Source organism: Sturnira hondurensis, unplaced genomic scaffold (assembly GCF_014824575.4).
Source record: "Sturnira hondurensis isolate 20B ecotype Veracruz unplaced genomic scaffold, ASM1482457v3 Scaffold0000780, whole genome shotgun sequence".
Lineage (NCBI taxonomy): Eukaryota > Metazoa > Chordata > Mammalia > Chiroptera > Phyllostomidae > Sturnira > Sturnira hondurensis.
The window spans coordinates 17,664,904-17,687,744 of NW_028073411.1; the positions used below are offsets into that span (position 1 = coordinate 17,664,904).

General features: G+C 59.2%; 1 protein-coding gene across 1 annotated transcript in view; it reads right to left on the minus strand.

Moving 5' to 3' along the window:
• HTT (huntingtin) overlaps positions 1-22,841 on the minus strand; it is a 103,119-nt gene that overhangs the window by 26,257 nt on the left and 54,021 nt on the right. The window contains exons 27-41 of the mRNA XM_037046643.1: positions 22,648-22,774; positions 21,198-21,325; positions 20,159-20,269; positions 18,978-19,055; positions 18,396-18,619; positions 16,959-17,037; positions 16,686-16,847; positions 14,566-14,621; positions 13,723-13,871; positions 12,128-12,264; positions 10,572-10,688; positions 8,025-8,147; positions 7,532-7,770; positions 6,501-6,643; positions 3,644-3,851 (exon numbers count right to left, since the gene is read on the minus strand). Coding sequence (XP_036902538.1) covers positions 3,644-3,851; positions 6,501-6,643; positions 7,532-7,770; positions 8,025-8,147; positions 10,572-10,688; positions 12,128-12,264; positions 13,723-13,871; positions 14,566-14,621; positions 16,686-16,847; positions 16,959-17,037; positions 18,396-18,619; positions 18,978-19,055; positions 20,159-20,269; positions 21,198-21,325; positions 22,648-22,774 — 2,081 coding nt within the window. The remainder of the gene's footprint in view (positions 1-3,643; positions 3,852-6,500; positions 6,644-7,531; positions 7,771-8,024; positions 8,148-10,571; positions 10,689-12,127; positions 12,265-13,722; positions 13,872-14,565; positions 14,622-16,685; positions 16,848-16,958; positions 17,038-18,395; positions 18,620-18,977; positions 19,056-20,158; positions 20,270-21,197; positions 21,326-22,647; positions 22,775-22,841) is intronic.

Consider the following 22,841-nt stretch of genomic DNA (forward strand, 5'->3'; position numbering starts at 1 on the left):
ACTCTCTGCGGGGAAGGTGCTGCGCCACATCCTGACTGCGGTGGTGACCCGACTGCATGTGGCACAGGAGAGCGTGTTCGCTGTGTCGGAAGTGACGCGGCTGTGAGAACCTTTCCGTGGCCAGCCCTCCGGCCAGTCCCCTATGACTCGCCCCAAGCGTGCCTGAGACAGCTCAGGATGAGGAGCCTCAGGGAGCGAAGGGCAGAGTCTCTGACCCCAGTATCAGCAGAAGACAAGAAGGTCTGGTGTCAGCCCAACTGGGTCCCAACAAGTGGCAGGCAATGCCCTGGGATCTCGCACCCTAGATCCAAGGCTGCACACCCAAGCCTCAGGACAGTCCTGGGGAAGTGGCTGGCACACCACACCCCCAGTGCCACGGCACGTGCAAGTGGGACCCTAACCGTCCATGGGGAGGGGGTGGGGATGAAAAGCAAATCCTAACCCTGTGCAGTCCCGACACTCAGAAGCAGACAGGAGCAGACCCTGTCATGGTGGCCTGTCCTAAGAGTGGCCATGCTGCCCAGTGCAGCTGGGAGCCGGGGGGCAGGTACCACGTAACAATGTGACTGAGTGACATCTGGTGAGTCTACATAGAAAAACAGCAGCTGTCCTTTGTATTTCCTGCTTCCAGTCATTCCTTTCCATTGCCTTCCGGACACACAGACCCGCCCCCACAGTGTGCATGGAGGACGGGCGGCGCGTAACCCAGGACAGCGCTGGGCGCAAGGTCCTCAGGGGCTGAGCGCTCACCACACTGTGTGCCCTCAGTGTCCCCTGTGTGTGACCACGAAGGCCTTCTGTCTTCATGACAGTCAAGTGCAGATGGGACACAGAACCCACTAGTCTTATTCCAGGACAAGAGAGAGGACAATACAAAATGTTACAGAAAGAGAAAACGAGTCAGAGAAGATCAGGAAAGCCTGGCACAGAGCACACCGCCTGCACTTAGGCCGACCTACAGTTTGCCCTCAGGAGCTGAGGGGGACGCCTGGCGAACCCCAGACCACACTCGCCTTCCTTCGCTCACTTCTCTCGACACGGGCCATCTGGCGCAGCCCGTCGCCCGGCTCAGAAAGCCCAGTCCCCGGGCCCAGAGGGTTCTGACACAACCGCAGACTGACCCCAGGCACACAGGTCGGGGAAGGACCTGGGAGTGCCAATGGGGGCATCACCAAGGTGATGAAAGACCCTTGAGAGGTTACACTCCAACCAGCACAAGAGGATGAGACGCACGTGTGAGGACAGACGTGGACGAGTGAGAGGGCCAGAAGGACAGGGGCCCACATGCCCAGCCACTGGCTGGCACCCTGGCACGGGAGATACCCCACGCCCAGCCCAGCCGGCCAGCAGTTGCCGCCTCTGACCCTGGGCAGCCAGCAGGGCTGTTTGCGTGTTTCCAGCACCAGAGGCCAATGACCAGATCTGCCTTTACCTTCTCTGGTTTAAAAAGTTCAGTGACAGGTTTGCAATTCCTAATGCCTCTGCAGTCTCGGCGCCTGGCACACCATGGGGAGTGAGTCCATCTCCTCCGCCCCATGAAACACCAAGTGGTTCCCCAACATAAGAAAGTCCAGGAGCCGGACAGAAAAGACAGCCCAGCAGCCACACGGGAGGGCCCAGGCCTCACGAAGGAACAGAGGAAACGGGCTCTCGGCGGGGAGGGGAGCGTCTCCACGCAGAGGCGGTGTGCTTGCAGCAGGAACCCTCAGTGCAGCAGGCATCGGGCGCGACCCCCATTTCTGCAGACCAGAACACAGCAGGGGACGAAGAAACCATTTTCAAAGTCTCAATGGAGAGGAGATGGGTAAACTGCACTTATTTTCTTCTTCTTCTTCTTCTTCTTTTTTTAAGGGGAAAACACCTCCTCCTTTCCAGCACTAAAAGTCCCCTGGGCGCGGAGAGGGGCCAGGGCTCACCCCCTAGCAAGTACCACTTGAAGGTATGTTCCAAAACATGACATATGCAGGGTAAAACTTATAAAATATGTGCAACACTTAGTTACCAAAAGAGGAAAATATAGGGTATCGTGGCAAATTGAAAAAGACCTAAATACAGGGACAAACCACGCTCAAAGACCAGATGAGTCACCACCATGGGGACGACGATTCCTCCCAAGCCAGCCTGCAGGTTGGCGGAGGCCCCGCTCTGAGCCCCAGCGAGCTCCCCGTGGACACTTCAGAAGCTGACTCTGAAATGCAGACATGGAAAGGCACGGCCCTAGAAGGACCAGGACCGCGCTGGAAAGAGAAGAAAGCCTTCACACTACCCGAGGTCTCCGCACCACCGACGCAGTGAGCAGGAGAGGGCCGCACACGTGGCCTCAACGGGCTTCTAACAGCAGTGCCAGGGCCTCACAAAAGTGAGGCAGACTCTTCAACAGACAACACTGACACAACTGTCCCCTTAGGGAGAAAATGGCTCTCCAGCTTTACATGTAGTCATTCGCAAAAATTAACTTGAAAGCTAAAAGGTGAAGGTCCGAAAGTTCCAGAAGAATCAGGGGAGAAAGCCTCCATGACCTGAGGTTGGCAGAGCAGCTGCCTTCCTCTGCCGGTCCCCACACGGAGCACAAGCGACAGGCAGTGATGCCACCAGCACCGGCTGTTCCTGGGAGCGGGACTGGACTGGCCCGCTGGGATCCCACAGCCCCACACGGCTCAGCGCCCCCAGAGTGCAGGCAGCCGACCTCACCGTGATGGCTCCAGCAGTCTCTCACTGCCCAGCATTCTCTCCTCACCGTGGGCTCTGGAGCCTTCCAGAAACACCATGTGGAAGCCTTGGGTGGGGGTGGGGGGGCGGCGCAGGGCATCTCTATTTCCACATAGTACGAACGTCTGAGCGAGAGAGTGCCTAAACATGGAGGCTTAAACCTGAAAACTTTCTGCAAAAACAGGGCCACCCACAATCAGGTACTTAGTAAGTCCTTTTAAATAATAATAAAAAATCAGGTATCTCCAAACAGTTTGGAATGCTGCCAAATATGACTTCATTATCTGAGGATAACCAAAACCAATTTAAAGGGGAAGGAGGGATAAAGGGAGAGAAACACCAGTATCTGGTTGCCTCTTGCAAGCCCCCTACTGGGGACCTGGCCTGTAACCCAGGCATGTGCCCTAGACTTGGAATTGAACCAGGACCCTTTGGTTCACAGGCTTGCCCTCAATCCACCGAGCTACACCAGCCAGGGCAAATAGTTACATCTAAGTAACAAACCAAGCAAATAAGCAGAACAGAAACTGAACCACAGATACAGAGATCATTTGGAGGGTTATCAGTTGGGAGGGGGACGCAGGAAAAGGTACAGGAATAAGAAGCATAATTGGTGGGTACAGAATAGGCGGGGGCAGGTTAAAAACAGTATCAGAAATGGAGACACCAAAGAACTTACATGCATGACCCATGGGCATGAACTAGGTGGGGGACTGCTGGGGGGAGTAGGGGACACAGGGTGAAGTGGGGCAAAGGGGGAATTTGGGACAACTGAAATAGCCAGTAAAATATACTTTTTTAAAGAAGAAAAGAACAAGGCAATTCTGAACGCCCCTTCTGGCCAGACCACATTTTCCCACAACAGTGTCTGTAGAAGGAAGGTGAAGACGCAGCGAAACCTTGACAAAGCCTCGTGGACGGCGGGCAGACGCACCTGGGGGTCTGCTGCACCTCGGCCCACCAGCGGTAGTCGGTGTGGCTGACGAGCAGCAGGATCTGGCACCAGAGCAGCACGAGGGCCGGGTGCGTGGGGACCAGGGAGCGCACCCGCGCATTCAAGCTCTCCAGGCTGTAGAAACTGCCCTCGGCGCCGTCCCCGGTGAAGAGTCTAGAAGCGGCTGCTGTGATTCTCCGGAACATTCCTAGGAACAAACCCAAAGTTACTGATGAAGGAAACAGGTCTCTGGCGCTCACCACGGTCCAACACTTTGCAGCCGGATTTCAGGACCAGCGCATGGCTCTCTCTGGCATGTGGTGTTCAGAGGAGCCACAGGCCCTCCCTGCACCCACGCCTGCGGACCCAGGGGCTCCTGGACGTGCTGAGAGCTGAGGGCAACAACCCCAGGGGTCACGCAGGCCACAACCAATGACAGAGAAAGCAAACAGACAGTGCCCCATGCCAGTCCCAGCTCTGCGCTCTGCGGGCTACTGAGGGCTGAGGGCCAGGTGGGCTCTAGCCCACCACGAGGTGTCCTCGGACTCGGACTCTCCACAGCCTCCTGCTCGGGGCCTAGAAGAATCCCCTTTGGGAATTAGTGAGTTCCTCCCTGGACTCCCCACCCCCCGCACGCTCCCCAGCTGGCCTGCACCCTAAGGGGCACACACACTGCAGAGCGCAGCCAGGGAGCAGCTCCTGTCTGGGCCTTGCGTCTCCTGGCATCACACTGGGGAGGCAAAATCTCATCTCCAGTTTAAACGTCACTGCACTGCAGACGCGCAGGGCGTCCAAAACAGGGACAACCAGACGGCAGATGTCTCCTCCCACTCGTGACTAATTACACCCGTGACCTGAGATGAAAGAAGAGACTCACACAAGCGTGACTGTCCAAGAAAGCCCACGGGAAGACTCCTAGTGCTCGGCTTGTCTTTGGCTTCCCTTGCCAGGGTTCCCCTCCGGTTGCTTTGTGGTCAGCACCGCCCACCTCCATCCCCAACCCTGCCCTGGTTCCTCTCTATGCTTCCCATGACCGCATGGGCTCCTGGTGGGGTCAACAGGCACACGGAAGAGACACATCTTCCCAGAAGGGACCCTGGAGCCAGGCCAGGAGCGCAGAGTGACAAACCACACAAGTCGGCTTTACCGCACAAGCAACGGGAAACTATGGTCAGGATGGAATGGTTCCACGCTGTCGTCAGGGGAGAGCCACTGGAACAACACCCACCCCGTGGTGACAGGAGGAGGAACTGAAGAGGCCTGTGGGAAGGCTCTGCCCTCTGTCTGCAGAGCCTGGGGCAGCACCCCAGCCTGGGTGGCACTGGGGGCCGGGTGGCACACACAAGGGCTGGTGACGGCTGTGGACAGCACCCCCAGCTGTGCGGGGCTGGCACTGCACCAGCCCACCGCAGAGAGATATGAACAAAGGGACATGTGTCACTTTCAGGCCCAGACGATGACGCCATGTTCTGCCTCCCTCTCCTCCAGAACGCACCCGGAGAAGGCACTGTCTGCCCACAGGAGAACATTATTCTCGGCACTATAACCGTTAGTAGCCCTCACCCTTTGCCCACGCGAGAATGTCAGTCGATGCCAATTTTGTCACCAAGGAAGAACTGTTTCCCCTCCTACAGCAACCCTACTTCGGCCCCCACACAGCAGGGACCAGGAAGGAAGGTCAGGAGTGGCCCGGGGGCCCTCGTCTGAGTGGGTGTCTGATGGCAGTGGGGCAGGGCCCAGCAGATGGACACGGGAGACAAGCCAGCACAGGAGGCCTCATTCCGGCCACGGGCCTGGGGATTCCACATGGCCGCTCTGGAGACAGAGCAACAACATGTGCGGCCCTGCCCTGGGCTCCGCTGCCCGCTTCCAGCCAGCCTGACTCAGGAGAGCACGGGCACCAGTGACCCAGGCTTTGCAAACTGGAGGCCAGGCGTCGGCCTTGGCCACTCTGTTCCCGCTGGACGGGACCTGAAATAGGCAGACAGCTTCGGCAGCCACACCCTCCCCTACAGGAGGGGAGGCAGAGAACCAGAGGCTAAGGCCGTTGTGACTCCCACTGGCTTCCGCTGTGAGAGAGAATACTGGAAGTGGACCGATCACATACCAATTTTCAGTAAAGGTGTGAAATTCATTGCCTTTGTTTAAGCAGAGCATGAACAAAAGTTACCCATTTCAGGTGCTGACTGTACTTCATTTATATGCAAGGGCAGCATGATCTATTTCAACTCTATCTCAAAACCAACCAAGCACAGTAATCCTGCCCCCTGATGTCTTTAAAAGAAACACAGTGAAAATAAACAAGACACAAGCAGACATTTCCACACCCATGTGTGCGCACACACGGCCCCCCAGGCACACATGCTGGGACAACCAAACAAGCCCAAAACCACTGGCAGCAAATGCACGGGCTCCTCGGTGCCTCTCCCCACAGCTGCCCTGGCTCAGGGTCACTGGCCCGTTCCCATTTGAGTTAGTTTCAAGCTAAAACTACCTCCTCCATCACACAAGCCACATTTCAAGTGCTCACAGCCACCAGTGGCTGGAGGCAACACAATGGTACAGACAGAGCATCCCATGATGCAAGGGGCTCTGGTGGACAGCGCTTAGGGGACCCTAAAAAACCCTCTCCCGGTTTCTGAGGAGAGAAGAAGTGGTCAGAGCCTTGGGCCAGTGAGCATCTGAGGGGCACAGAAAGCCCCAACACAGGTGCCTAAGGACACAGGACACGCCACTCTGACCTGGAGAAGAGAGGAACATCCTCAGAGATGAACTGACACCCTGAGGTCAGACCCAAACCCATCGACGGACGTTTTCCGACCCCCGGACGCCCCCGCCCGCCACGGGCGCCACCCACCGGACTTGAAGATGTGAACCAGACACATGAGCAGCGTGCCCAGCTCCTGGCAGTAGAAGGTGTGCTGCTGCTCGCTCATCTCCACTCGCGGCTGCTTGGTCGCGATGTCCTCCAGGAGGACGCCGACCAGCTGCAGGAGGAACCTGCGAGGACAGCGGAGGGTGCCTGTGAGCAGGGCGACGTGACTGAGCCCCGAGCTGCGGCAAACATGCAGACTCGCTCGCAGGACACACACTCTGCAGAGCCGGAGTGGGAGGGGAGCGCGGCGCGCCGCGGGACAGTCGCAGCTGCCGCCGGGGACAGAGTCCCTCCGCCACGGGCGCAGCTCTGAGGCCCTACCCCTCAAAGGACTGGCAGGAGGGTGGCGGAGCAGGTCGGTGGGCAAGGTGCTGGTGGCCCACCGCAGCACTGGAGATTCTGATCTCATGCATCTGAGCCACCTGGTCAGTGCAACATGGGGGGGAGCCCCAGACTTCAGTGGACCCTGCAAACGGGGCAACACGAGGGCCTCCTGGGCTCGGCTCCGCACACGCGGGCACCCCACCGATGACCTTGACGGGTGCTGAGCACGTGTGCAGTGGCCCTGGCTGGAAGGTGCTTGGGGCAGAAACTGCACTCACAGCACATCCTCTAAGCCCCACTGCCCTACTGAGCACCCCGAGTCGGGCCAGGGTGGATGCACACTCGTCCAGCACAGCATCTGTGGTACCGGAATCGGCACGGCTGCCCTCACGAAGCCCACAGACAACTGGGGGCAGATGCGCTCTGATACCATCGTGTCCCCTAGGGAGCGCTAGGGGGCAGCCACCCTGGGGGCGGGGGTAGTAAGACCAACGCCCAACGGGCAGGTGGAGACTCCAAATTCTGGGCAGCCCACTGCAGTCTGTGTGGGGGACCTGAGACAGGACGGGGGCTGCCCGCACCCAGCTCGCAGAGCTGGAGGTGACGAGATGGCCCTGGCTCTCCAACCCCATGGGACCAGGACCTCGCGGAAGGAGAAGGATGAGGAAAGTGCCAGGTGCACAGCACACCTGGAGAGAGTTTCTTCTGGCAAGGTCTTCTCCAGTCTCCCTTCGCTGTGTCCTCCTGCTGTGGAGCTGCTGCTGTCCCCACCTCTTAACCTACTAATTACGGGGCAGGAGACCAGATGCGGAGACAAGGACAGCTCTTGAATGCGAGAGAGAACGATATCTTCCGTGGACTGGGAGATGAGAACCCTCAGGATGGCCAGGATTCCTGAGATCCACAGCTGGACGGTGCTCACAGAGGCCTGGGAGAAAGAAACCAGGCTGCAGTCAAGGAGAAAAAGAGGACGACGTTTTTCCCGATCACCGACTTCATGAGGGAAAATTACCCCCTTTCACCATCCCACCCAAAAACCTCTGTTCTAAAGCGTGGCCCCAATCAGGCTGCACCCCCACCCGGTTGGGAACCTGTATAAAATGCAAGTCCTCAGGCCGCTCCCTGGCCCAGCAGAACCTGGTGGCGGGGACAAACGGTGCTGCCACAGGAGGGGGAACTCACCAGTGTGGCTGGGGTGACGAACATGCTCCGCAGCAGCATGTCCACAGGCCGGAGGGAGGAAGGGGCCAGGACCTCAAACAGAGTGTTCAACACGCCGAGGGCTTCGTGGGAGTCGATGTGCATCTGTTACCAAAACGCCACCCCTTACGCACGCGGCGGCAGGGTGCTCCTGGCCTACCGGCCCCTCCTACCCAACGCCACCTGGCGCTCCAGGGGTTTTAGCCATGGTGGTCAACCCAGCACCCGCTTTTTAGAGCGCCCCGGTATCAGCTACGTTTTCCCCACAAAGCGGGTCTTTTCACGTAGGTTTTTATTATGTGAACAACATACACTTTCTGTAAGAGTCAAATGCATAAAAGAACAAAAATCAGCTGGAGGCGCACCTTGATACAAGCACCAGCCACACCAGGGAGCCAGCCCCGCGTGCACCGCTCAAACACCCGGAGGCCCGAAGTGGGGCCGACACAGGCCTTCTCTTCTCTCCTGGGTTCACCTTCACCCCATCCCTACAGCGCCGATCAGGAACAAACGCTAACAAGTCTGCATACTTCTTTCTTAACTTTTTCCAGTGCTTCAGAGAGCTTTTTCCTGAATGTCCTCGATTTTTTTCCCCTTAAAAACACAATGGAGCCATGGCTGGTGTAGCTTAGTGGAGTGAGCTCGGGCCTGGGATCCACACGATCCCAGTTGATCTCGAACCACACGATCTCGAACCACACGATCTCGGTTCGATTCCCAGTCAGGGCACATGCCTGGGTTGCAGGCCAGTTCCCGGTTCCCGGCAGGGGACGCACGAGAGGCAACCATACATTGGTATTTCTCTCTCTCTCTCCTTCCTTTCCCCTCTAAGATAAGTAAATAAAATCTTAAAAAAAAACAAACAAACCACAATGGATAACTCCCCAAACCACAGGCTTTCGACCACAACGTCTGCGGGTACAAACACCCGAGTCTCTACCGCCCCCTGATGACAATGGGGCGTTGGCTCTGGCCGTCAGCCAGTCCTGCCACCCTGCCCCAGGGTGTCTACAGAGTTACCTCTCTGCAGAGGTGACTCTTCCCATTCTGCGCCGAGCCGTACCTTGACCACGAGGGGACAGCAGGAGACCTGTGTGCTCGCCACCCCTGGGCCTGGCTCTGTCTAGCCCAGACCACCCTGCAGAGGCCCCATGTGACCCCCTCCCACCCCTCCTCCAAAGCGGCCCCTGGCTCTCTCCAATCCCAACAGGGTGCTTTGGCCTCGGGGGCGGGGCTGTTGCTCTCTGCCCAGGGATCTGCTGTGATGTCAAGCTCACTCGACCTCCACTGAGGGAACCATGTGACCCCACCTGGCCACCCCCACCCCACCCCACCCCACTTTCTGCCCATCACTGACCATCCCTGACACTTTATTCCCTAACGGACTTTCTGCCTGTCTCCTCCACCGCCGTTTCAGTTAAATCGTCCCTCCCTGAAGACAGAGTCTCTTCATGGGCTGTGGTCACCAGGTGTCTGTGCCAGCACCGTCTGTGAACCCAGCATGTCCCTGTGCTTGGCTGTCCGGCGGGCACTGCGGCGTGCCCCACAGCCGCTCCGCACAGCACCACGGGGTAGGAACGGTGCCCGGCACTGCCTGCGCACCCCAGCCCCCTCCTCCCTGGGACCATGCCCATGACAGGCAGGAAAACAGGACGAGGCCTTTGGGGTGTTCCTCTAAATAATGTATCTCCGAGCATGGAACGACAACCACACAGAAACACCACACTCGACCACTTATCAGAGCTTCCACCTACTGGTCTCACAGAGGCCCAGTGGACGCCTCCGTCTAAGGGGCTGCAGGTGACACGTCCACGTGAAAGCAGAGTGGGGCTGACACCACACAGACAGAAACGGCCGCAGGTGCCTGCACACCCCCATCAGACACCAGGAGCCATGAGCATGTGCAGCCCAGACACTTCCTTAGCCGGGCAGCCAGATGGGCAGCCAGATGGGCAGCCAGATGGGCAGCCAGATGGGCAGCGTGGCCACCGAGGGTGGCCAGGGTGCTGAAGACCCAGAGCTCCACTACAGCTGGTGAGCTGTCCTGGGAAACCCACCCTGCTGACCTAGGTGTTGCCGACAACGGGTGCAGCGCCTCCTGTCCTCTGCCATCGGGTGGCAGACGAGACTCGGAGACCAAGCAATTAGTCACTGGACCCCATCCTGTTCATTGCATGTATGGGCATGGGACAACCCACTGTTTGGCAATGGGTTTTGGTTAAACGGTGGGTGACTGCCAAATACTGCCTGAGGGACAAGGGACGACACACACCCGGAGGTCAGATGACAGCCCTGGGCTGATGGGACCACAGGAGGCAGGGCAGGGTGGCAGGGAGAACTTGGGCTCGGCCTGGGCCTCAGGCGCAGCTGTGCAGCAGGACACACAGCCACCTGTGTCTAGGAGGGGACGCACAGACCCTCCCCTGTGGCCCACTGACAGCCACCAGGGAGAGCGTGTCTGCGCAACGAGCGCCCACCTCTTCCTGCCCCCCCCCCCCGCAGCAGTGGCAGCAGAGCAGCAGGACGCACCTGCTGTCTGGCCAGCATCGGGAGGATGATGTCAGCGACCTGTCGGGACAGCCGCTTCCACTTGTCTTCGCTCTCCTTGTGGCACTGCTGCAGGACGAGAACGAACATCTCCAGCACCTGCAGGGCGTGGACAGCACGGTCACCTCACTGCACGCCCCACCTGCCACCAACAGGCTCAGCGGTAGGCGCCAGAACCATGCCACCGTGACCCCCAGCAAACCCCAGCCCGGTGACACATGAGACAGGGAGCCAGAGGACAACCCTGGAGCCCGGGAGGAGCTGCTCCTGGGCCACTGCAGGCACGTGCTGTGGCAAGGCCCACCTCGCCACCACCCTTGTGGGGCATCACGGGCCCCCCAACCAGAGGAAAAGCACAGAAGGAGACTACACTGCCACCGGCCTTTGGCAAAGCCCGCGCGCCCCACACGCAGCCTTGGCCACTCCTTCTGCAGATGCCCTATAACCTGACCTTCGTGGACAATGGCCGCACCTGCGCTCTCCGCAAGGCGCCTCCCCGGGGCAGCACTGCCTCACAGGGGTGTGACGGGCTCAGGCAGGCGCTCACTCATGGCCCTGTCTAGGCAGGGGATCTGCAGGCCTGAAGCTGGAAGCAACTGCGTGGGCACATGGCCTGACCCCCGGGCACAGTCTGACCAGGACCTCCCCACACAAGAGCAGCTGTGGGTTGCAACAAACGCCACACGGCCGGCAAAGCCAAAACCACCCATCTGCTCGTTCAGAGAAAATGAGAGAAGGGAGTACACGAAAAACAAGTGTGCTGGCCTGGTCTACTGCAACACAGGACTGCTGCGAAGGAAGAGATGTGCCCGTGTGAGCCCGCCCTCCCCGGGGCCCCTGTGGGCACTGCCTCTCCCTGCAAGTCGTGTGGCCACACTCCTGCTGCCCGAGAATGTCTGCACATAAGCTGACCCTGCTGACCAAGGCCAGCTGACCTCTCTGTCCAGGCCCAGAGCTGACAAGCCACCTCCAGGCCTCCTGCCCACCAGCCCAGCGAGCCCACCCAGTCAGCAGGGCCCGCCAACCTCTCTACGGCAAGTGGGCTTATAATCAGCATGGGTATGGGGTTTAAACACGAAGCATTTAATTCCAAGTTACTAGACCAACCAAACGAGAATGCACAGAGAGCGTGTTCCTGTGGGAAAGCTCACAGCTTCACCAAGGGCCGAATGACGAACGCGGGTGACAGAGTGACGCCACATGAGGGCCGGCCTGGAATGAGCTGAGAGGTTGGGGTCACCAACATGGCCCGGCGGCTGTGGCGCTCAGGCCTCGAACCACCTGCAGTCAGAGACTCTGGTTCCACCCCAAGGAAAGCAGAACCAGACTCCGCTCAGAGAAACACACTGGCACTGCTGGTCAATTGTCCTCGGTCCTCGTTTTGGAGGAGAGGGCCTCCCCACATAGGGCTGCTGTCCAGGTGCCCTCTCCCGGCACCCCCAGCCCTAGTGCCCAGGCTGGCGTGGACAGGGGACCATGGTGTCTCCCGTCCCTGCCGGGCGGCACAGGACACAGCCACGCACATGGCCGCCTCTCACCTGGTGGTACTGGATGAGCCTCAGAAGCATCGACACTACCACTTCTTTCTGGGTTTCCAGCTCCTTTCCTGCATCAGCCTTATTGGTTCCTCGTAACACAAAGAGGTCATGGACAATGGGCTGCAGAGCTGGTATGGCTGGGGGGACAAAGGGCTGTGCTAAGAAGCCATGGAGTGGCACTTACACTCGGAAGACAGTGCCCAACACCCCCGGATGTATTCGAAGGAAGAGCGGAGCCCGGCCCACGCCTGGTCTCCCTGGCCCTGAGACACTACGGGAGGTGCGTCGGGAAGACTGCCCGCAGTCCTCGCCCAGAGCTCAGGCTACATAGCTCCACAAGAGCTTGAACACCAAACAAAGAGCAGGGTTGCTGTGACGCAACACCACTCCCGACAAGAGGGAGACACAGACTCAAGACAACGAAACCTCCCGCCACCTGAAGTGATGCCAGTCGGTGGGCCGGAGCACCTCCCTGAGCGCATATCTGACAGGGGCCTCTGGGGCCAGTGCCAGGCAGCCTCCCACACGGGCGTCAGCGGCGAACCCACCCCTTCGGGCCAGGAAGGGCCTCCCCATCTGTCCTGACCCTAAGACGCAGCCCGGCACACCCTCTGGTTCAAGACCACACGAGGAGCCCCTGGAAACGCCTCTCTGGGAGGGGTGCAGCCCGGCGCGGCACCCAGAGGGTGAGAAGCCCTGCCTCCCCCCAGGAACACGCACCCAGCACACCTGCTGACTCCCGAGATGACCGAGCCTCCCTGCCGAGAGCAGTGGGGTTTGACTCCCCACCAAGACCCTCTGGCGCTGGAAGCCTGTCATCTGTCATCTGGCACCTGACACATCACCCCACTGTACGCCACAGCCGGGCCCACACATGCGTGACCGGGGCTTTCGCTCAGGCTGGACCCTGGCCCTTGACAGGCCGCACTAGTGAGGACGCAGAGCGGCCCATCGCCCACCGTGCAGCTGGCCCTGCCGTGCGGCACACGCAGGACCGGCACCCTGGCTGGAGCAGGCTCTGCAGGTTCCAGTGTGGCACACCTGTGTCTGCTGAGGTCTCGGGAAGTGGCTGCTCACAGCTCGAAAGCCGGCAGCTCCTGTCACTGGAGTTGGACAGGAGCCAGCAGAGTGCTGAAGAGCAGCTTCCAAAGTCAAAGAAAAATCCAGCCGGGCCGAACACCGCCCGCCCCGTCCCACAGGTGGGGAACAGGCTGCACGGGCAGCTGCCCACCCCCGGGGGTCCTCAGAGAAGCGCCAACATCACCGGGTGAAGAGCATCCTGAACCAGGGCCCCTGGCCTCCCAGTACCGCACGTAACCACCAAAGACCCTTGCAGAAGTTCAATGTTCCCTTTTTTCCCTGTCGCGCGACAGACGAGAGAACCCGGGTCAGACCCGCCCGACCCTCACAGCTGCCTGCTGCTGCCCCGCCTGTACCCAAGCAGGCTCCAGCCCTCCGTGTGGCGAGCACGCCACCCCTCGCAGCGTAGGCCCTCGTGCACTCGCAGAGCGGCGGGGACCCCGGGGGCAGGCCGTGGGGGCCGCTCTGCTGAGCAGCTCGAGGACGAAGGCCCTGGGAAAGGCCTGTCCCGTTACCGTGCGTCACGGCCTTCCTGCCGCTGGCCATGACGCCGTCACAGAGCTGGATGATCTTGGGGATGCCGATGATCTGCTTGGAATGGTAGCGTTCGTACGACAGCAGGACCAGGAAGAAAAAGATGTTGGGGATGATGGCCTCGGACTCCCTAGGGACAGAAACGCCCACTGAGACACCTCCCTCCCAAACCCAGAGGCAGGGCCGACGGACGGTGCCCTGCAGTGCCCTGCAGCCCCTCCCTGCGTCAGGTGAAGGGGTGAGGCCGGGGAGACAAGGCGACATGCCTGGTGCCCACCCGCAGCGCAGCTCCTCCCTGTGACGGCAGTGAGACATGGGGTCTCCACGCTGCCTCCCCAGCCACCCGTGCGGCCGTTCGGAAACGGAAGGATTTTTCCTTTCGGTGGTAACATGCCGCTCCCCACACAGGAGGAAGCACTACCCCTCCCTGTCTGGTGAGGACCGCCATCACTGATTCAGAGCGAGGCAAGCACCCTCGCCAAGGGCAACCACACCAGAGAACGATTTCTTTAAGGAGATGAAGAAGTAGCGTCCTACCAGATGAGCTTTGTTTGGCACATAGCATCAAAATTAGATGCTTGAAGAGTGAGACAGAAACTAACGACCTGCGTGAGTACCAGGTGCAGAGGGGCTTCTAAACAAGCCTTCAGATGCTCAGCAATTGTGGTAAGAAATGGAAACATACAGTGTCAATCAGATTTCCAACCTAAAAAACTAGCAAAAATGCCTAACATTCTTTTAAAGTACGCTTGTGTTAATAACCTAAAATTTCACACACTCGCATGACGAGGACAAGAAACATAAAAACCACGAGAGGCTGTTACCTGAACTGGCCGACTTCAATGTACTCAAACTGCTTCAGCACAAAGCCAATGAACACCTGAGACAGAGGGAACCCGCAGGTCAGTGATCAAAGTGCGCGGACGAGGCTCCTCTTCCCCTGGGTGCCGTGGGCACGTGTAACGAGCTTCTCGGGAGCAAATTTGCTGTGCTGCGTACGAGAGCTCACACACATTTTACCGGAAAACTTCGGGACTCAGCCCAGAATCACTCTGAACACATTTCCTGAGCACTGAGGCGAGGCCCCTTTGGGAGAACAAGTAATAAACGCCAGGAGACCGTGGGCAGGGCCCGAACTCCCTGGCTCATCTGCTTGGTTGGAGGAGCCCAACACTGGGGCCGCGGAGACGAGAGGGGCTGGGGCAGCCGGGGGCGTCAGGCCTGCATCAGGGCCAGCTGAGCCCAGCTCCGTTCCAAGCTCTGTTCCAAGCTCCGTCCACTTGCACCGACCTGAGCAGGGAGCCCCCGCGTCCGCTGCTCCCTTCTAGGCCCTGGCACTACACCCACACACAGCAGCTGCTCGGGAGACCTGACTTGAGCGCAATCATCTGTCAGCTCTAGTTCCCCCTCCTGTTGAGAAAAAGTCACTGCCCTGACTCCTGAGAACCGGGCAGCCAGGACACTGAGTGACAAAAGCAAGTCAGAGCCAACACAGAGCAGGAAGCGCTCATGGTGTCTGCCTGGCACTGCCGGGTGGCTGGAGGGGACTTGGCTGTGATGGCCAAGGCGCACGGGGCTGGGGCCCCCAGGAGGCACAGGGGCTCAGCCTGTCTGCCGAGAAGCACAGCCCGGAGGGTGCTCGGCTGCCCGCCCAGCACCCGAGGACCAGACAGAGGTTTTAGGAGGACAGAGGAAACAGCACAACTGCCCCCTCTCCGAGCACAGGCCCGGCTGGAGGAGTGTGGTGAGGGTTCAGCCGCCACGACAGGTTGGCACCAGCGCGGGCAAGTGCTCCTGCTCCCCACGTGCGGCAGAGAGCCCAGGAGAATGGCCTGGAACACGAGGGCATCTGTTCTAGCTTCGGAGTCAACTTGGGGACTGTGCAGCCAGATGGGCGCACCCCTTGGACTGGATCGAACCAATGGCCCAGGCTTCCCCTCGGAGGGGCACTGGCTGCGGGCCCCAGGAGCACTCCCCTGTCCTTGAGCCCACCCAGGGCCCCACAGGCCTGGCCCCCCAGCCCACCACTTCAGACTGCAGCTCCCCACCCCCAGGAAAAGGCATGATGGCCCCAACCAACCCTGAGAGCACCTTCTACAAAGGAAGAGATGGTGCTTTGCAATGCCATTCTGGTAACTGCTGCAGGAGACAAAGTGTGGACAGGCCATGGGCACGAGACCCCCACAGCCCTGGGTGGGGACAGCCCCACACTGGCTCTTGACCACGTTTCCCAATTCTCCTGAAGGTACAGACCCTTTAAAGCAAAGGTTGGTGCGGACGAGAATCGACGTCTCAGCGAACCGTGTTATTGCCAACTAAAAAACGTCCTGCCTCACAAAAGGAAGTGGCCAAGAGCGCAGCCCAACTTCAATGCCAAATGTGACGGCCTGAAGTCAACCAGATCTGTAGTCGCCTCACTGGTGCGAGTCTTGGTTTATGAGAATTAGCTCAGGGGGGTGACACAGCAACCGAGAGAGGCAGGCCTGGAGGCCATGTCCCACCTAGAGAGTGGGAGGGTGGGTGTGACCCAGGGGGACAGGGCCTGGGGACCAGTGGCTGTCCCATTAGACCTCACTCCCTGTTAGAGGTGAGCTCACTGCAGACGACTTCAACCAAATGTCATGACCGACTGTTTAAAGTCAGTCTCCGGGCTGTGTGAAAATGTCCCCCAAACAAGAAATCCTAACTACCCCTCAGAATTTAAATTTAAATTTACCTTGGGGTGCAGGAGGGTGCGTGGACAGGATGAAACTTTGGCAAGGTGGAAAGGGATCAAGGGGAACCCTAACAGCCTGCACAGGCGGGGGAGCCTGGGTCGAGGGCGCTCGGCACTCTGCACGACCCCAGTCTGCACGACCAGGTGTGTGGCCAGCCCGACATCGGCAAGAGGCAGAGACTGGTGGGGAATGCCAGGCGGCCTCGGTGGCGTGCGGTGGCAACCAACCTGGTCCGAGTCCAGGAGACAGTAGTTGACGCGCAGCTGCACCAGCTGTGCCAGCAGGTCCAGCACCTGCCTCTGCAGCTGCACAGACGTGGTGGTCGTGTACTGCTTCAGCGCCTTTATGACCAGGGGCTCGAACAGGCGGATGTGGCTGTGGATGGCGCTCTGTGAGGAAGCGGAGAGGGCGCCTGCGGGTGGGTTCTCGGCTGGAAAGCGTCCCGCTGCCCCTGGGCGGCGTCAGGCCGACCGAGCCCCACAGTCCCCTGCCAGCGTTACCTTGTCTGCACGGTTCTTGGTGACACTGGTGAGGTTAGTCTTCAACTGGGTGGACACTTTCTGGAGGACGTCAAACCACCTGCGGACGGAGACACGAGGAGGGAGAAGGCGCTCCCGCACTCTGCGGCGTGCTCAGCACAGCCTGCGTCTCACTCTCAGGCCCACGCTGCCGCGTCAGAAAGAGCGCCAGTGACGCCCTCCTGTGAGTGAAGGCGGCAGCCGGACCCTGCCGAGGGCCTGCGGCCGGCACGCAGACAGCATTCCCGCCGCTTCGGGGCACGGACCGGGCTGCCCGACACCGTGGGCTGGAAAGGTGACGGTCCTTTGAGAAGTCCAGGGTTCACAAGACACCACTTCACTTTCTTGGAGAAAACCTTAGTTGAAGTATGTACATCAACTCCACTCTTCTCCTTGTAAGAAGCGCACCCACCCACACTGGCCTGGTGTGTGTGTGTCACTGCGGTGCGAGAGGAGCCCCACCCCCCAACGCGGACGGAGAGCAGGCCGGCCCTGCCGGGAAGCCCACGCCACAGAACTTTCCCTGGGCTCCCGCCTCTACCGCCCGCCCCGCCGGGCTCGGTTTCTTCACCACGTGCAGGTGACAACAGGAGGACGAGGCGCCTACTCCCACAGAAGTGATAACCTGCTCATTGCTGTGGTAGCTTAAGAATCAATGACAGCCCTGGCTGGTTCAGTGGACTGGGTGCCAGTCTGCGAACCAAAGGGTCGCCGGTTCAATTCCCAGTCAGGGCACATGCCTGGGTTGTGAGCCAGGTCCCTGGGGGGGGGGGGGGGTGTGTGCGAGAGGCAACCACACACTGACGTTTCTCCCCCTTCTTTCTCCTTCCCCTCTCTCTAAAAAAAAATGAAGTATTTTTAATGAATTTTTAAAAAAAAATAACTACAGTATTTCAAGCATCAAAAACACCACCACAGATTTAAGTCAGAAAAGACTTTTTTAGCCATCAAGTCACAAACAAACCTTACCTGAGACTCTCCCATGATCTCCCAATACCCCAGTTCTCTGCGCCACTGTGCCACCTGAGAGGCGTCCTTTCACCCTAAGCCCAGAAAGTGCCACCGACACAGAGCCCCTCAGTAGGAGACACACGTAAGGCCAGCCCTGGGACGTACTACAGTGCCCTCCCATACGAGGACACAACACATCGTCGCACTGGCTTGTGGGTGACCTGGCAGTGGCGCCGGCTGCTCACTCCCCCCCCCGCGCCCCGTCTTCTGGCCCAGCCCCTCTGAGACCGTACGACCCAATTCCCCCTCCCTGGACCACACGTTCTTTGTGGCCGGGCCGGGCCCTCAGCATCCCGGCAATAGCCCCGTTCCCCACAGCTCTCTGAACATGCCCTGCCCCCCCCCCCCGCCGTGTCTCCACCGCAGACCAAACCTGCCCAGGTACCCGCGACACAGGCGTGCAGTTACCCCGAGGCATCGCGGTCCTGCTCCGCCTGCACCATGGTCCGTAGGCTGGCGTCCGCCAGGGCCTGGGTGAAGTGGGTGTACGGAGCCATGAAGCAGTAGTGGTAGAGGCCCGGCCTCACGCTGGATGAGCCAAGGCGCTGGGCTCGGCCTTGGGACTTGCTGGGGTTGGATGATAAGCCATCAAACTGGGAGGCCAAGTTCGTCCCGAAGAGCGTCTTCAACAACTAGAGTGAAAGAACGAAGCCACCAGCATGCCACCTGGCACGGCACGAATGCCCACACTGAGGCCAGGCCGTCTGCGGTGAGTGAGCATCGGTATGCACACCTGTGAGGGGCGGTTTTCACCCTAAAGAACCGCCCTGGTTGTGAGCTGCTCTGACCACACATTCGAACACCCGGAGGGATACTGGATGCCAAGGCATGTAAAGGGGGTGTAGCGGGCCTCCAAGACCCTGTGCCCTCCCTGGTGAAAGGCCTCCTGTTCCAGGACATGTCACCAGCACCGCCTTCGAAAGGACAGGTAGCACGATGTCATCAAGCCTGGAGTGACGGGCTGAAAAGGACAGGAAACTGCTTCCTCACCTGCTGCACGCACACCGTGGCCATCATCGGCTCCCGGCTGAAGCAGGATTTCAGGTACCCCAGGATCTCCTCGACACACTGTGGGAGAAGCAGTGCGACGCTGGAGGAGGTGACTGAGGTGACGTGCCGTGACTCCCAGTCTGAAAGCCCCTAACCCGACCGCTAACAAGGACACCTACTCATGCGGCAAGGGCCCATGGGAGCTCAGGTCCCCAGGCACGATGGCAGGTGCTAAGGAGATGAAGAAGCAAGAGGAGCGGACAGCCTGCCTGCTGAGGCTGCGGGTCGGGGGCAGAGGGGACAGAGGCCACTGCAGACGCAGTGACAAGTCTCCCTGTGAGGGGACGAGAATGCTAGCAGAACAGAACACGGTCTAACCACTGGCAACAGGTGTGAGCACTCAGCTGACATATGGAAAAAGGCACAGGAATAATGGAGAAGATGAAATATACAAATGTAGATATAAAAAATAGGAACATAAAATCACGCACTCGACAACTAGAGCTTTCCGGCACACCACAGGGAAGATTCAGAGACGTGCACGCCGGTGAGCTCCGGCAGGTACCCTGCCGCCACTCCAGGAGCCGCATATTTAAAGGGGGCTGTCAGTAACTCACTCTGAAACTCCTCCAGAAACACGGTGTCAGGGCCCAGATGGGTGGACGCACACGACAAAGCAGAGCCAGCCTTGCGCCATCCAGCGCACCCGTGTCATGCACATCACACAGGCGGCCCTGCAAACTCCCGACTCTCCCAGGCATTTGGCGTTTCCTTGCAGATGGGTGCAGGGGGACGAGCGGACATGGAACCCCCACGTCCCCCACGGCTCTGTGGCACCCCGAGGCACCACGGGGTGTGTGGTGTGCCCTCGCCAGGTCTGCCTCTGCGCCTTCCACTTGTGAAGGTCAAATAGGAAAGTAAAGGGCTCTGCCAGCACAGGGCTGAATCTGTCGATGGTCTAGACTAAGAGGGGCTAAGCTAACACACAGCAAATAACTGGAAACCGGATACAAACGGGCCCCTGCCCGACAACCAGAGGCTCGAGCTAGATCGGATTCGGGGGCTGTGACACAGCAGTGGGGGGCGGGGGGCCCAGAGGCTTCTCCCCAAGTTGTTACCACTCTCTGAGTGTGTCAGGCTGCCAGCTACGTAAGCTCAGTGAGAAGACAAGAAACTCAAACCTTCCCGATGTCCTGCAGTGTTGCCAACTCGAGAATCTGGGAGAGCACGTCCAGGGCCGAGCGCAGAAAGCCCCCAAACTTCTCCGTGCTGTTCTGCAGATCCAAGGTGACCTTGGGAGAGCGAGAGCAGCGGGTTACTGCAGGGCTGTGTCGGGCTGTCTGAGACGAGGACGCGCTGTCCGCTGGGGCACAGCCCCGCACACTTGCCACTGGGGATGCACCTGCCGCCTGCCCGTTCTTAGCACTGGGAACACGCACGGGAAGGAAAACCCACAGACGGCTACAGAGAGACTGCGTCTCTCAGAGGCACCTTCCAGCCGATGCGGCCTCCACTGACGGAAACCGTCCCTAACCTGCCTTCGTCACGGGACAGAGCTTTACATGGCCCTCACAGCCAGAACCTGGGCAGCGGCATACCACCAATGCAAAGCACACGTCCTGTTCCACACACACTGGGATCTGTGGGAACATCGTTATCAAACTCAGACCCAGCCTTTCAGTCTGGCCACAGCAAGATACTAGTCTTAGGGAGAATTAAGATTCTCAAGACCTCAGCTCAAATCACGTAGCAGTAACCCTCTTTAGTAAACAGAGAGAATGCGTCAGGAGGGCTACTGGGATGCCAGTATCCCAAAGATATATTAGGTGAGAACAAGGTCAAGGGGAAGAGATTGACCATGAAAACAAAAACTGGCAAAACCTCTGCATAAGTGCAGGGCAAACAAAGCTGCTCTGTGAAGTAGGACCTGGCCCCCCTGCCTGGAAGAGGAAGCGGGTAAGGACACACGGGACGAACTGTAAGAGGACCTAACACGGGAGCCACGCTCCTGCCCCTGACGGTGTTTCCAATAGGCCGAGGCAGGCACGGTGGGAAGGGGCCCACCTCCAGCAAGTGCTGGGGTGGGGGCGGGACAGGGAGGGGTCCTGAGACCCAAGGGCTCTGAGGACAGCTGCACAAGGACCTGGAAGCTCTGAACTACACCTCAGAGGCCCCGTGAGGCCCTTGGGCACAGGCACACAGTGACAAGGACGGCAGCACCTTGTAGTTGGCATGGGTGGCTTTCAGGACGTCATGCAGTCTGAGGTACGAAGGAAGGTGGTAGAAACTCCCCAGCGACGAGGATTTACTGGCTGTGACAGGTCCTGAGCCTTCTGACTGGCGGGAGGCTGCAGACACAGACACACACACACACACACACACACACACACACACACACACTTAGATCACAAGTGAGCAGTGGCCAAGTTTAAAACAGATCACTGACAATAATGGTTTCCCCAAGTATTCTAGAAGAATAAAACACAAACTTCTCTCTGACTTTTACTTAATTAGAAGTAATAAAAAACTGAATATCCAGCCTAAGAACCTCTTAGGTACAATCTGAGTACCTCCCCCCAAAGTAACACAATAAAAGGTAAGGTAAGAGTGGTGTGGTGCTGTCCCATGCTCCTTCCGGTCTGGCGGCCTGTCTGCAAATCGGATGAGCATTAATTCATTCAGTGGCCTCAGCCAGTCACATGAGCTCTCGGAGCCCAAAGCTGCCCAATGGCAGGACAGGGTTGAGCCTGGCCAGGTTAGGCCATAGCCTTTTCAGCCATCAAACAGAAATGAGGCGTGAGCATGCTCTGAGCACTGTAACAGGGACACAGCTTGTCACTGAAGTGGCATTAACGTGTAAATGCCCAGCACCACATAAAGCCACTCGAGCCCAATCTTTAAAGATGCTCGACTTGGAGTCCTCGGCCTGTTCAACGACCAGGAGGGAGGCAGACAACGCTGCAAATGCTGCGCCTGGGGAGTCCGAGGATTCATTCCCACGGCGCTGCAGCCCACCCCCTTTAGAAACCGGTGCTGCCAGCTCTCACGCGCAGGCTTTACCCGCAGAAGGGGGGGTGACCAGCCCCACAAGTGGGGAGAGGGAGCTGGGGCCACCTGCTCTGCCTGGTGCCCCCTCCAGCACAGGCCCCACAGCTGCACCCCCCGAACCTCAGGCCAAGCAGCTCGGAGACACTCGGGAACAGCTGTGGTGCCCCAGGCCCCTCTTGCTCGGATGACTACACCCGCATGTGTCCCACCAGGCACTCCCCACTGTACACTTCCCACTTTCTCCTTCAGAACCCTCCCCTGTGGGGACCCGTTTCCCACGACCTCTATCCCCGGCCACTGATGTCGCCCTCCTCACTGAACCCCAGACCTGCACCCGCTCTGCAGCGGGGGAAGGGGGCGCCTGGGGAAGGAGGCAGCGAGGAGACTCCCTGCTGTGGAGACAGCACCTCGGCGACACTCGGAGACACTCCTGACCGAACGTGGCCTGTGCACACTCAGCAAGGAGCATTCGCTCTCTGAAACCACACCTGGAGAAGCCATTTCTCCGGCTTCACTGCTGTGTGTATATTCCCAAAAAGCGCTGAGTCGCTGCGTCAGCCCTGCTGCGAAACGTAAGCCTGGCCCCCGGGCCCTGTTTCTGCGACAGGGCCGAGCTTCCTACCTGGACTGGCCTCACTGCCTCTCTTGGGGCTCAGAGGCACGGAAGCCTGCTCACCAGGCTCTTTCTCCTTCCCCTTCCGTCGGATGGGGCTCAGAGAAGGGGGGTTCGCCAGGGATGGCAGGGCAGCCTAGAACAGAGAGAGGAATCCGGGAGTGTGGTGATGCAGAGACTGAAACCCACAGCGCCTGGTTTTA